The sequence below is a fragment of the Monodon monoceros genome, unplaced genomic scaffold, assembly GCF_005190385.1.
Source record: "Monodon monoceros isolate NGI ecotype Baffin Bay Population unplaced genomic scaffold, NGI_Narwhal_1 Super_Scaffold_8, whole genome shotgun sequence".
Lineage (NCBI taxonomy): Eukaryota > Metazoa > Chordata > Mammalia > Artiodactyla > Monodontidae > Monodon > Monodon monoceros.
In genome coordinates this window covers 42,798,775-42,811,243 of record NW_021703785.1, presented here as the reverse complement: position 1 = coordinate 42,811,243, position 12,469 = coordinate 42,798,775, and the positions used below count along the sequence as shown (strand labels likewise).

The window sequence follows — 12,469 nt, the reverse complement described above, 5'->3', positions numbered from 1 at the left end:
CCCCCCACTCCGCCTGAAAGCAAGTGTTATATACTCAGTGTGAAAAGATGTCTCCCTATGAGCAATTTGATTCCTTTATTCACTCACTCTTAAAACATACTCTACAAAGGTTACAGAATATATCTAAAATCGAATTCTCACAGAACAGTGAGTTCAGTACAGAAAGTACTTGTGATTTCTACATCAGATATTTTCCCTGAAAATCGTATCTGATTGGAGGAAGCAGGGAGGTGAAAAATATTTCATTGGTTAAAAATAGAAAACTTAACTCCAGAAAATGATGAAAAATCCATAAATAATTCAATTAAAAAATAATTAGAAAATATAAATATTTGCTGAATTTAATAAAAAGAAATGTAAATGTTAATAATTTAAGTACAAGTACTTAAATATGAAGTTCTCTAAAAGTTTATTTTAAAAATGAGATTAGGGTTTCCCTGGTGGCACAGTGGTTGAGAATCTCCCTGCTAATGCAGGGGACACAGGTTCCAGCCCTGGTCTGGGAGGATCCCGCATGCCGCGGATCAACTAGGCCCGTGAGCCACAACTACTGAGCCTGCGCGTCTGGAGCCTGTGCTCTGCAAAAAGAGAGGCCGCGATAGTGAGAGGCCCGCGCACCACGATGAAGAGTGGCCCCTGCTTGCCACAACTGGAGAAAGCCCTCGCACAGAAACGAAGACCCAACGCAGCAAAAATAAATTAATTAATTAATTAACTCCTACCCCCAACATCTTCAAAAAATAAATAAATAAGGATAAGGCAAAAATATTAAAAATTAAAATTAATCAGAAATACACAGTTTTGCTATAAAACACAAATCATCACCCAACATAGACAAAAGTTCCTCTCCCGCTGTCTAATGAATGAAAACACCTATTATTACTGCACACATCATGAGATAGATATGATTAGATGTTAGAGCTAGAGACATGGCATGGAATAGAGCTAATTTCTGCAATTAACAGTATGAAAAAAAGCAAACACAGTTAGATAAACCCAGCTTCAGTACAGAGCATAAACCATTTCTCTCTTCTAATGTATCCTCTTTAAATATTCAAACTGCAGACCTGCCATATTATATTTGGTTTCAATATTACAGTTGACTCTTGAACATCACAGGGGTTAGGGGCACCAACTCCTCATGCAGTCAAAAATCCGAGTATAATTTCTGACTCCCCCAAGACTTAACTACAAATAGCCTACTCTTGACTAGAAGTCTTACCAATAACCCAGAGTTGATTAACACGTATTTTGTATGTTATATGTATTATATACTATATTCTTACAATAAAGGTAGAGAAAAGGTTATTTTAAAAAAGCAGAAGGAAGAAATAATACACTTACAGTACAAATATGTATTTATTTTTAAAAATCCACATATAAGTGAACCAGTGCAGTTCAAACACATATTGTTCAAGGGTCAACTGTACTTGCATTAAGCATCATTGCTCCTCTACCTCTGGGACCTGTTCATATCTGTTCACATTAATTTCATTAAAAATTTAAATCTCTAGACTATAAAAACAAAGTCTTTCCAACTTAATTCTTTGGTAATAAGTATTACTGCAGACCACATTTAATAATCGTTTATGATTTCAAAGCTGATTCATGCTATACTTCTGAAAATTAAAAGAGAAGAGGGAAGGGAGAAAGAGAAGGGAACAAAAAAGAGGACAGATAAGGATGTAGAGAGGTAGGGAGGAAGGACAGGAGGAAAAGAAAATTAATCTGCACATGAAGGGTTAAGCACCAGAAGAGGATCTATTCATCCCCAAGTTTCTCCTGTTGAGAGAGTTGATTTGATAGAAAACTAGAAATCAATACTTCAATATTTTTTCCATTATATACTGAAGAGCTTATCAAAGCAATGCATCACTTTAGTGCAAATTCTATATTACATAACTCTTCTTTCATAAGAACTTCTGTAATAACTGATAAAGAACAACTACAATTACCTATGTACATACCTGGGTGTTCATCAAGGCCTTTAGACACTGTATGACTTTGTGCTGATTCTTCTTTATAATTTTTTCTTGTCTGCATAAAAGATATCAATGTTGGGATCATCACTGGACATGCAAATGTAGCTTAATTAGAAATAATGATTAGCAATACTTACATTTTGCCACTAATCAGCTTTTCCAAAATGTCCAGTAATAATCCAAGCCCCTCATGTCCAAAGCTCTCCACCCAACTGAAAAACAGAAGAAAGGGTAGTCATATATTAAGTCAGTATTCTAGTTTGGAATATCACAATAACGCTATATACTCACAAATATTTTGCACTTGTTATATTCTAGTCATAAATACAATAAAAGAATAACACTATGTGTAAAATCATTCATGATTCATAATCTTTGTGAAAAAAGGAGCAATGATGTGATAAGCCAGTGATGTGCTGAACCCAGCTTGCACTTGGCTTGTGAGAGCTGAGTGTGCCCAGCTCTTCCATGCCCCATGTCCACTGACATCATGTTAGTAGCTTAAAACCTGCCATGTTGGAAGTATCGACACTACAGAAATCAGCAAATGCTGCCAATCAGAGTATCCCCTCACCCAGAGCTGGCTGTTAAACATTTAACAGCACACCACTGGATAAGCCTCACTCTGGACTATTCCAAAGAGCAGAAATTGGGCAAGGGAGCAATATTTAAAGAGAAAAGATTCCGGTCTACATAAAGAAAAAGATTACTGAAAAAATTAGTCAAAATATTGTAAAAGCATGTTCTAGGAGAATTTTCCAAACCACTAAAATACATCTTTATAAATGTTAACAATTTCTTAAATTTCAACGTTCAGTTGTACTTTTAAAAAGAGTTTTATCATTATTTTTATTATTTTTTTTTTTTTTTTTTTGCGGTACACGGGCCTCTCGCTGTTGTGGCCTCTCCCGTTGCGGAGCACAGGCTCCAGACGCGCAGGCTCAGCGGCCATGGCTCACGGGCCCAGCCACTCCGCGGCATGTGGGATCTTCCTGGACCGGGGCACGAACCCGTGTCTCCTGCATTGGCAGGTGGACTCTCAACCACTGTGCCACCAGGGAAGCCCTATCATTATTTTTAAATAAATATTTTCATCTTGACCTAACCACCTCTATTCCATTAAACCCATTAATATAATCAAAGTATGTATGTAATTAGGATAGCAGTGCCAATAGACAACAGCTCACCTTGACTATAGGAAAACCACCTTAGGACAAATCAGTGTTGATTTGGAAAGCCTAGCACAATAAATAAAATAATGTTAACAATAAGTCTTCCAAAAAGTAGAGGAAAGAAAAAGATATAATATGCTATATATGTGTATTTGTTTGTATATATGTGCTTGTATACATATTTGTTTGTATGTATGATTTTATGTGTGTATGTGTGTCTGTGTGTAGCCTTTGAAAAATGGAATATTAATAACAAACTTTCATCCAATAATCAAAAGCAGGATGTTATAAAGATAAAAAATTTAAGTCACATACCAGCTTATAATGCCATTTTCTTACTTAAGACACAATATTAATTCCTTAGAAAATAAGAGTAAACACCAAATGTAATATATTTGCATGAAAAATAAAAATATTCTTTTAAAAATTCCAGGGACTTCCCTGGTGGTCCAGTGGTTAAGACTCGGCACTTCCACTGCAGGGGAGGCAGGTTTGATCCCCGGTTGTGGAGCTAAGAGCCCACATTTCTGGCACGGTGTGACCAAAAATTTTTTTAAAAAAATTCCCTCTTCTTCACTTGTACACTTCTGTGAACACGGCTTAATCACCTACAAATAGTCAGAGTTTCTGATTTTAACCACCCCCCACAAAGAAAAGAATTTGCCATTTAGATTGGCAGACTCATCTCAGACTATTTTACTCATCTCTTCTCTATGAAAACCACAGAACAACTAATTCAAGAATGCACTTAAACAGGAAAGATACTCCATGTAAAAGAAAAGACTGAAGATCACTATTATAGCTAAGGTGAAGAAAAAAAGTTCAATATAAGTTGGTGTTTTCAAACCAGGATGCTACTTCAAAAGTTAAGAGTTTACTCTCCACTATCAGCATCGCACAGATTACTTGTAGGCATTTCAAATCTGGCTTTCATATTTCATGAAAACGCCTACAGCATCCCACTTAACTGTTTGCCTTGTTGACATCCAATTCTGTATTTATTCTTATTTCACTTGCAACAGGGAAGCTTGAAATCAAACATGCAAGGAGTAATTTGAACGTTTTGCTTGGGCTGGAACTGAGATGTGTGGACAGACTGTTCATCAGACCGTCCTGTCTTAGTACCTCACAGTAAGACTTCAGTATTTTGTTTGAAGTGTTTCTCAACAATCTCTATATTCAAAAGTATATCCATTAAGATATCGTAAAGCTAATACAAATGGTTTAGGATTCTTCATACTGCTATCACCTTCAATCATCATACAGAATAAAGTTACTATTCCTAAAACTGCCTTATAATAAAATATACAAAGTATTTTAAAATTATGTTGATGTAACAAAAAGATTTTCTTGCACATGATATGCTCATGTTGGAGCCCACTATAAAATTCAGGAAGCATATCAATCCAGGTAAATCAAGTCTGAGTAATAAATAATAGAACACAGCTATTTTGAAGATTTATCACCCCATTATAACAACTATTTAACTATACAATACTGGGACCCACAGAATTTCTCAAATCAACTATTTCTGGACCCACTAAATAACTCTCTTCTACAATGCAGAACATGAGTCATTAAAGTAAAACTTATGTCCACTCATGCATATTACATATGAACTAATTCTCTATAAAAGAAACTTACTAAGGTTGAATGTAAAGAAGCATTATACCCAATTACTTTACACTACAACCTTTTAACTCACGGTGGGAATTAATTTCTTGACAATGATAATATCAGAGAGATTGGCAACAGCCTTCTGAAAGCCAGACTATACTTTACATCATAAAACATATCAATAACAAGGAAAGTCAGACAGGGTGCAGGGAAAGGAAGATAAGATGCTTGATAACAAAAGAAACACTAATATGTAAACATAAAAAGAAAGCTGATGAAAATACTTACTGAAAAGGTAATATTATAATACAAACTAAATGTGCATAAAAAGTTTCCATGTTTTTCTTAAAAATTTTGCAAGGCCAACATATTCTTGTATTAACAAGTTATCATTCACAAACTCATTCTCTCAAAACCCTTGCCCTCACCCCTATTATTTTCAGCAATGTTATTTTTAAGAATAGGAGCAAATATCATTTCCTATCTCTTCTGGAAAAGATGTTCAAGATAAAAAAGTGATATTGAGTAGGCAGGTCTGCAGTGCTGACAGAGGTTTATTAAAATCGATAGCTTTCTACAGAAGTGAAAAATTTCTCATCATCAATGTAAGAAGCAACCTGGAAAAAAATTATTAACTGATCTATAAATGATCAATATTCAGGAAACAAAATCTGTGCTATTTATTCTGTGCCTGACAGCATAGTGCCATAGGGCATTATGTGGTTTAACTAAAACACCTGCATTCATGGATGAATAAGCACTGGGCAAATGTTTTTTTATTTGTGAATAGAAATGACAGAGATTAGTATGACGTGTAATGGGAAAAAAAACGCTTTAAAACAGCAGAAAGTAATGTGCTAAGTACTAATTTAACACAAAATCTACCTCTTAAAATTCCATAACGGGAGAAGGTGAGATTTCCACTATTGAGAAACAACGGAAATGAGCTGCAGCTGCTCACTGGAGAACTGAAAGATCGAGATACAGAGCTCAATGATATGGGTGCAGTACATCAGACACAACTTCTTTCACAGGAAGAGGATCGGCAGAAAGCGTTGACTTTGGAAGAATGTTGCAGCAAATTAGAAGGAAACTTTATGTCTTGATTCCATCAAGGACGAATCTGAGAAATGAAAACTGACAACAACTCTCTCGGACACCTTAACCGGACAGCAGCTACTATTAGAAGCCCTCTTTTTGAAGAGAGAGGGATGCCTACCGTCCCCATTCCTCAGAAAGGGTGATCACAGAGAGGACAATCAGATGTTAATCCTGTGGTTTGTGAGCAACTTGTATTTTCTAGAGATTTCACAATGGAACTATCCATTAAAAAACTACTGCTAGGGTGGACCTTCAAAATGGTGGAGAAGTAAGACGTGGAGACCACCTTCCTCCCCACAAGTACATGAAAAATACATCTATGTGTGGAACAACTCCTACAGATCACCTACAGAATGCTGGCAGAGGACCTCAAACGTCCCAAAGGGTAAGAAAATCCCCACGTACATGGCCGTGTGACTGACAGGGTCTTGGTGCTCCAGCCTGGTGTGAGGCATGAGCCTCTGAGGTAGGAGAGTGGAGTTCAGGACACTGGACCACCAGAGACCTCCTGGCCCGATGTAATATCAATCTGTGAGAGCTCTCCCAGAGACCTAAGACCCAACTCCACCCAATGGCCAGCAAGCTCCAGTGCTGGATGCCCCAAGCCAAACAACTAGCAAGACAGGAAAACAATCCTTTAGGCAGAGGGGCTCCCTAAAATCGTAATAAGTTAACAGACATCACAAAACACACCATGTGACACAGCCCTGCCCACCAGAAAGACAAGATGCAGCCACACCCACCAGAACACAGGCACCAGTCCCCTCCACCAGGAAGCCTACACAAGCCACTGAACCAACCTTACCCACTGGGTGCAGACACCAAAAGCAACAGGAACTCTGAACCTGAAGCCTGCAAAAAGGAGACCCCAAACACAGTTAAGTTAAGCAAAATGGGAAGACAGAGAAATATGCAGCAGATGAAGGAGCAAGATAAAAACCCACCAGACCAAACGAATGAAGAGGAAATAGGCAGTCTACCTGAAAAAGAATTCAGAGTAATGATAGTAAAGATGATCCAAAATGTTGGAAATAGAATGGAGAAAATACAAGAAACACTTAACAAGGATGGAGAAGAACTAAAGAGCAAACAAACAATGATGAACAACATAACAAGTGAAATTAAAAATTCTCTAGAAGGAACCAATAGAAGAATAACTGAGGCAGAAAAAAATGGATAAGCAAAGTGGAAGATAAAATAGTGGAAATAACTACCACAGAGCAGAATAAAGAAATAAGAATGAAAAGAATTGAGGGCAGTCTCAGAGACTTCTGGGACAACATTAAATGCACCAACATTCGAATTATAGGGGTCCAAGAAGAAGAAGAGAAAAAGAAAGGGTCTGAGAAATATTTGAAGAGATTATAGTTGAAAATTTCCATAACGTGGGAAAGGAAATAGTTAAGTCCAGGAAGCGCAGAGAGTCCCACACAGGATAATTCCAAGGAGTAACACGCAAAGACACATACTAATCAAACTATCAAAAATGAAATACAAAGAAAAAATATTAAAAGCAGCAAGGGAGAAACAACAAATAACATACAAGGGAATCCCCATAAGGTTTAAGGTTAACAACTGATCTTTCAGCAGAAACTCTGCAAGCCAGAAGGGAGTGGCAGGACATATTTAAAGTGATGAAGGAGAAAAACCTACAACCAAGATTACTCTACCCAGCAAGGATCTCATTCAGATTTGACGGAAAAATTAAAACATTTACAGACAAGCAAAAGCTAAGAATATTCAGCACCACCAAACCAGCTTTACAACAAATGCTAAAGGAACTTCTCTAGGCAGTAAGCACAAAAAAAGGAAAAGACCTACAAAAACAAACCCAAAACAATTAAGAAAGTGGTAATAGGAACATACATATCAATAATTACCTTAAATGAAAATGGAGTAAATGTCCCAACCAAAAGATATAGACTGGCTGAATGAATACAAAAACAAGACCCATATATATGCTGTCTACAAGAGACCCACTTCAGACCTAGGGACACATACAGACTGAAAGTACGAGGATGGAAAAAGATATTCCATGAAATGGAAATCAAAAGAAAGCTGGAGTAGCAATTCTCATCAGACAAAATAGACTTTAAAATAAACATTATTACAAGAGACAAAGAAGGACACTACATAATGATCAAGGGATCAATCCAAGGAGATATAACAATTGTAAATATTTATGCACCCAACATAGGAGCACCTCAATACATAATGCAAATGCTGACAGCCAAAAAAGGGGAAATTGACAGTAACACAATAATAGTAGGGGACTTTAACACCCCATTTCACCAATGGACACATCATCCAAAGTGAAAGTAGATAAGGAAACACAACCTTTAAAAGACACATTAAACAAGATGGACTTAACTGATATTTATAGGACATTCCACCCAAAAACAACAGAATACACTTTCTTCTCAAGTGCTCATGGAATATTCTCCAGGATAGATCATATCTTCGGTCACAGATCAAGCCTTGGTAAATTTAAGATAATTGAAATCATATCAACTGTCTTTTCCCACCACAACTCTATAAGACTAGATATCAATTACAGGGGAAAAAAACTGTAAAAAACATAAACACATGGAGGGTAAACAATACAGTACTAAATAACCAAGAGATCACTGAAGAAATCAAAGAGGACATTAAAAAATACCTAGAAACAAATAAACAACCTAACCTTACACCTAAAGCAATTAGAGGAAGAAGAAACAAAAAACCCCAAAGTTAGCAGAAGGAAAGAACGCATAAAGATCAGATCAGAAATAAATGAAAAAGAAATGAAGAACACAATAGCAAAGATCAATAAAACTAAAAGCTGGTTCTTTGAGAAGAAAAACAAAATTGATAAACCACTAGCCAGACTCATCAAGAAAAAAAGGGAGAAGACTCAAGTCAACAGAATTAGAAATGAAAAGAGAGAAGTAACAACTGACACTGCAGAAATACAAAGGATCATGAGAGATTACTACAAGCAACTTTATGCCAATAGAATCGACAACCTGGAAGAAATGAACAAATTCTTAGAAACGCACAACCTTCCAAAACTGAACTAGGAAGAAATGGAAAATATGGACAGACCAATCACAAGTAATGAAATTGAAACTGTGATTAAAAATTTTCCAACAGGGTTTTGCTGGTGGTGCACTGGGTGAGAAGCCGCCTGCCAAGCAGGGGACACAGGTTCGATCCCTGGTCCAGGGAGATCCCACATGCCACGTGTTGCATAACTACTAAGCCTATGCTCTAGAGCCTGTCAGCCACAACTACTGAGCCAACGCACCTAGAATCCGTGCCCCACAGCAAGAGAAGTCACCGCAACAAGAAGCCTGCAGGTGGCATGAAAGACCCAAAACAGCCAAAAATAAATAAATAAAATAAATAAATTTATTTTTTAAAAAAATCTTCCAAAAAACAAAAGCCCAGGACCAGATGCCTTTACAGGCGAATTCTATCAAACTTTTAGAGAAGAGCTAACAGCTATCCTACTCAAACTCTTCCAAAATATAGCAGAGGGAGGAACACTCCCATAATCATTCTACGAGGCGACCATCACCCAGATACCAAAACCAGACAAAGATGTCACAAAAAAGGAAAACTACAAACCAATATCACTCTGAACATAGATGCAAAAATCCTCAACAAAATACTAGCAAACAGAATCCAACAGCACATTAAAAAGATCATACACTATGACCAAGTGGGGTTTATCACACGGATGAGAGGATTCTACAATATACGCAAATCTATCAATGTGATACACCATATTAACAAACTGAAGGATAAAAACCATACGATAATCTCAATAGATGCAGAAAAAGCTCTTGACGAAATTCAACACCCATTTATGATAAAAACTCTCCAGAAAGTAGGCATAGAGGGAACTTACTTCAACATAATAAAGTCCATATATGGCAAACCCACAGCCAACATCGTTCTCAATGGTGAAAAACTGAAACCATTTTCTCTAACATCAGGAACAAGACAAGGATGCCCACTCTCACCACTATTATTCAACATAGTTTTGGAAGTTTTAGCCACAGCAATCAGAGAAGAAAAAGAAATAAAAGGAATCCAAATCGGAAAAGAAGAACTAAAACTGTCACTGTTTGCAGATGACATGATACTGTACATAGAGAATCCTAAAGATGCTACCAGGAAACTACTAGAGCTAATCAATGAATCTGGTAAAGTAGCAGGATACAAAATTAATGCACAGAAATCTCTTGCATTCCTATATACTAATGAGGAAAAAATCTGAAAAGAAATTAAGGAAACACTGCCATTTACCATTGCAACAAAAAGAAAAAATACCAAGGAATAAACCTACCTAAGGAGAAAAAAAGACCTGTATGCAGAAAATTATAAGATACTGATGAATGAAACCAAACATGATACAAACAGATGGAGAGATATACCATATTCTTGGATTGGAAGAATCAACATTGTGAAAATGACTATACTACCCAAAGCAATCTACAGATTCAATGCAATCCCTATCAAACTACCACTGGCATTTTTCACAGAACTAGAACAAAAACTTTCACAATTTGTATGGAAACACAAAAGACCCCGAATAGCCAAAGCAATCTTGAGAAAGAAAAACAGAGCTGGAGGCATCAGGCTCCCTGAATTCAGACTATACTACAAAGCTACAGTAATCAAGACAGTATGGTACTGGCACAAAAACAGAAATATAGATCAATGGAACAGGATAGAAAGCCCAGACATAAACCCATGCATATATGGTCACCTTATCTTTGACAAAGGAGGCAGCAAAATACAATGCAGAAAAAACAGCCCCTTTAATAAGTGGTGCTGGGAAAACTGGACAGCTACATATAAAAGAATAAAATTAGAACATTTTGTAACACCATACACAGAAATAAACTCAAAATGGATTAAAGACCTAAATGTAAGGCCAGACACTGTCAAACTCTTTAGAGAAAAAGTTAGGAGGAACACTCTTTGACATAAATCACAGCAAGATCCTTTTTGACCCACCTCCTAGAGAAATGGAAATAAAAACAAAAATAAACAAATGGGACCTAATGAAACTTAAAAGCTTTTGCACAGCCAAAGAAACCATAAACAAGACGAAAAGACAACCCTCAGAATGGGAGAAAATATTTGCAAAAGAAGCAACTTACAAAGGGTTAATCTCCAAAATATACAAGCAGCTCATGCAGCTCAATATCAAAAAAGCAAACAACCCAATCCAAAAATGGGCAGAAGATCTAAATAGACATTTCTCCAAAAAAGATATACAGATTGCCAACAAACACGTGAAAGAATGCTCAACATCACTAATCATTAGAGAAATGCAAATCAAAACTACAATGAAGTATCACCTCACACCAGTAAGAATGGCCATCATAAAAAAATCTACAAACAATAAATGCTGGAGAGGGTGTGGAGAAAAGGGAACCTTCTTGCACTGTTGGTGGGAATGTAAATTGATATAGCCACTACGGAGAACAGTATGGAGGTTCCTTAATAAACTAAAAATAGAACTACCATATGACCCACCAATCCCACTACTGGGCATATACCCTGAGAAAACCATAATTCAAAAAGACACATGCACGCCAATGTTCACTGCAGCACTATTTACAATAGCCAGGACACGGAAGCAACCTAAGTGTCTATCGACAGACGAATGGATAAAGAAGATGTGGCACATATATACAATGGAATATTACTCGTCCATAAAAAGAAATGAAATTGAGTTATTTGTAGTGAGGTGGAGGGACCTAGAGCCTGTCATACAGAGTGAAGTAAGTCAGAAAGAGAAAATCAAATACAACATTCTAACACATATATATGGAATCTAAAAAAAAAAACAATTGTTCTGACGAACCTAGGGGCAGGACAGGAATAAAGATGCAGACATAAAGGATGGACATGAGGACACGGGGAGGGGGAAGGGTAAGCTGGGACGAAGTGAGAGAGCAGCACTGACATATATACACTACCAAATGTAAAATAGATAGCTAGTGGGAAGCACCTGCATCTCACAGGGAGATCAGCTTGGTGCTTTGTGACCCCCTAGAAAGGTGGGATAGGGAGGGTGGGAGGGAGATGCAAGGGGGAGCGGATATGGGGATATATGTATATGTATAGCTGATTCACTTTGTTATACAGCAGAAACTAACACACCAGTGTAAAGCAATTATACTCCAATAAAGATGTTTAAAAAAAAAGTTCCATAACTGGAAATACCAAACTCTTCTCTTTTAATTGCTTCAAGAAAAACTTCTAAGTGTATTACCATTTAGCACTTCCTAGTAGGGGTCTCAATGTAGGAGAAAAATAGAGGTGAAAAGGTGACAGAAGAAATAAAAAGAGGGAGAGGGGCAACTGGTGTCTAGGATTAAATATTCAAACCACCTTCAAATGTTCAAAGCAGCTTAGGATTGGAAATTGTTATTGCTTCCAGAGACAGAGGAGGAAATCAAAAGTGCAGAGTGGTTTACAGTGTAATTTTGGGATTATGAAGCAAATACAGTCACCTCATAAAGCAGAAATGGTAATCAGGTCTCAAATTTACTTCCTGGCCAAAGGAACAAATCACCATCTATATGTTTCCCATAG

The 12,469-nt window shown here is 36.9% G+C and overlaps 1 protein-coding gene across 4 annotated transcripts in view; it reads right to left on the bottom strand.

The window, feature by feature from the left end:
- Positions 1–12,469, bottom strand: part of DIAPH3 (diaphanous related formin 3) — a 548,620-nt gene that overhangs the window by 386,657 nt on the left and 149,494 nt on the right. For all 4 annotated transcript variants that reach the window (XM_029210108.1, XM_029210109.1, XM_029210110.1 and 1 more), the window contains 2 exons: positions 2,120–2,194; positions 1,968–2,037 (listed from right to left, as the gene is read on the bottom strand). In XM_029210108.1, the coding sequence (XP_029065941.1) occupies positions 1,968–2,037; positions 2,120–2,194 (145 nt within the window). The remainder of the gene's footprint in view (positions 1–1,967; positions 2,038–2,119; positions 2,195–12,469) is intronic.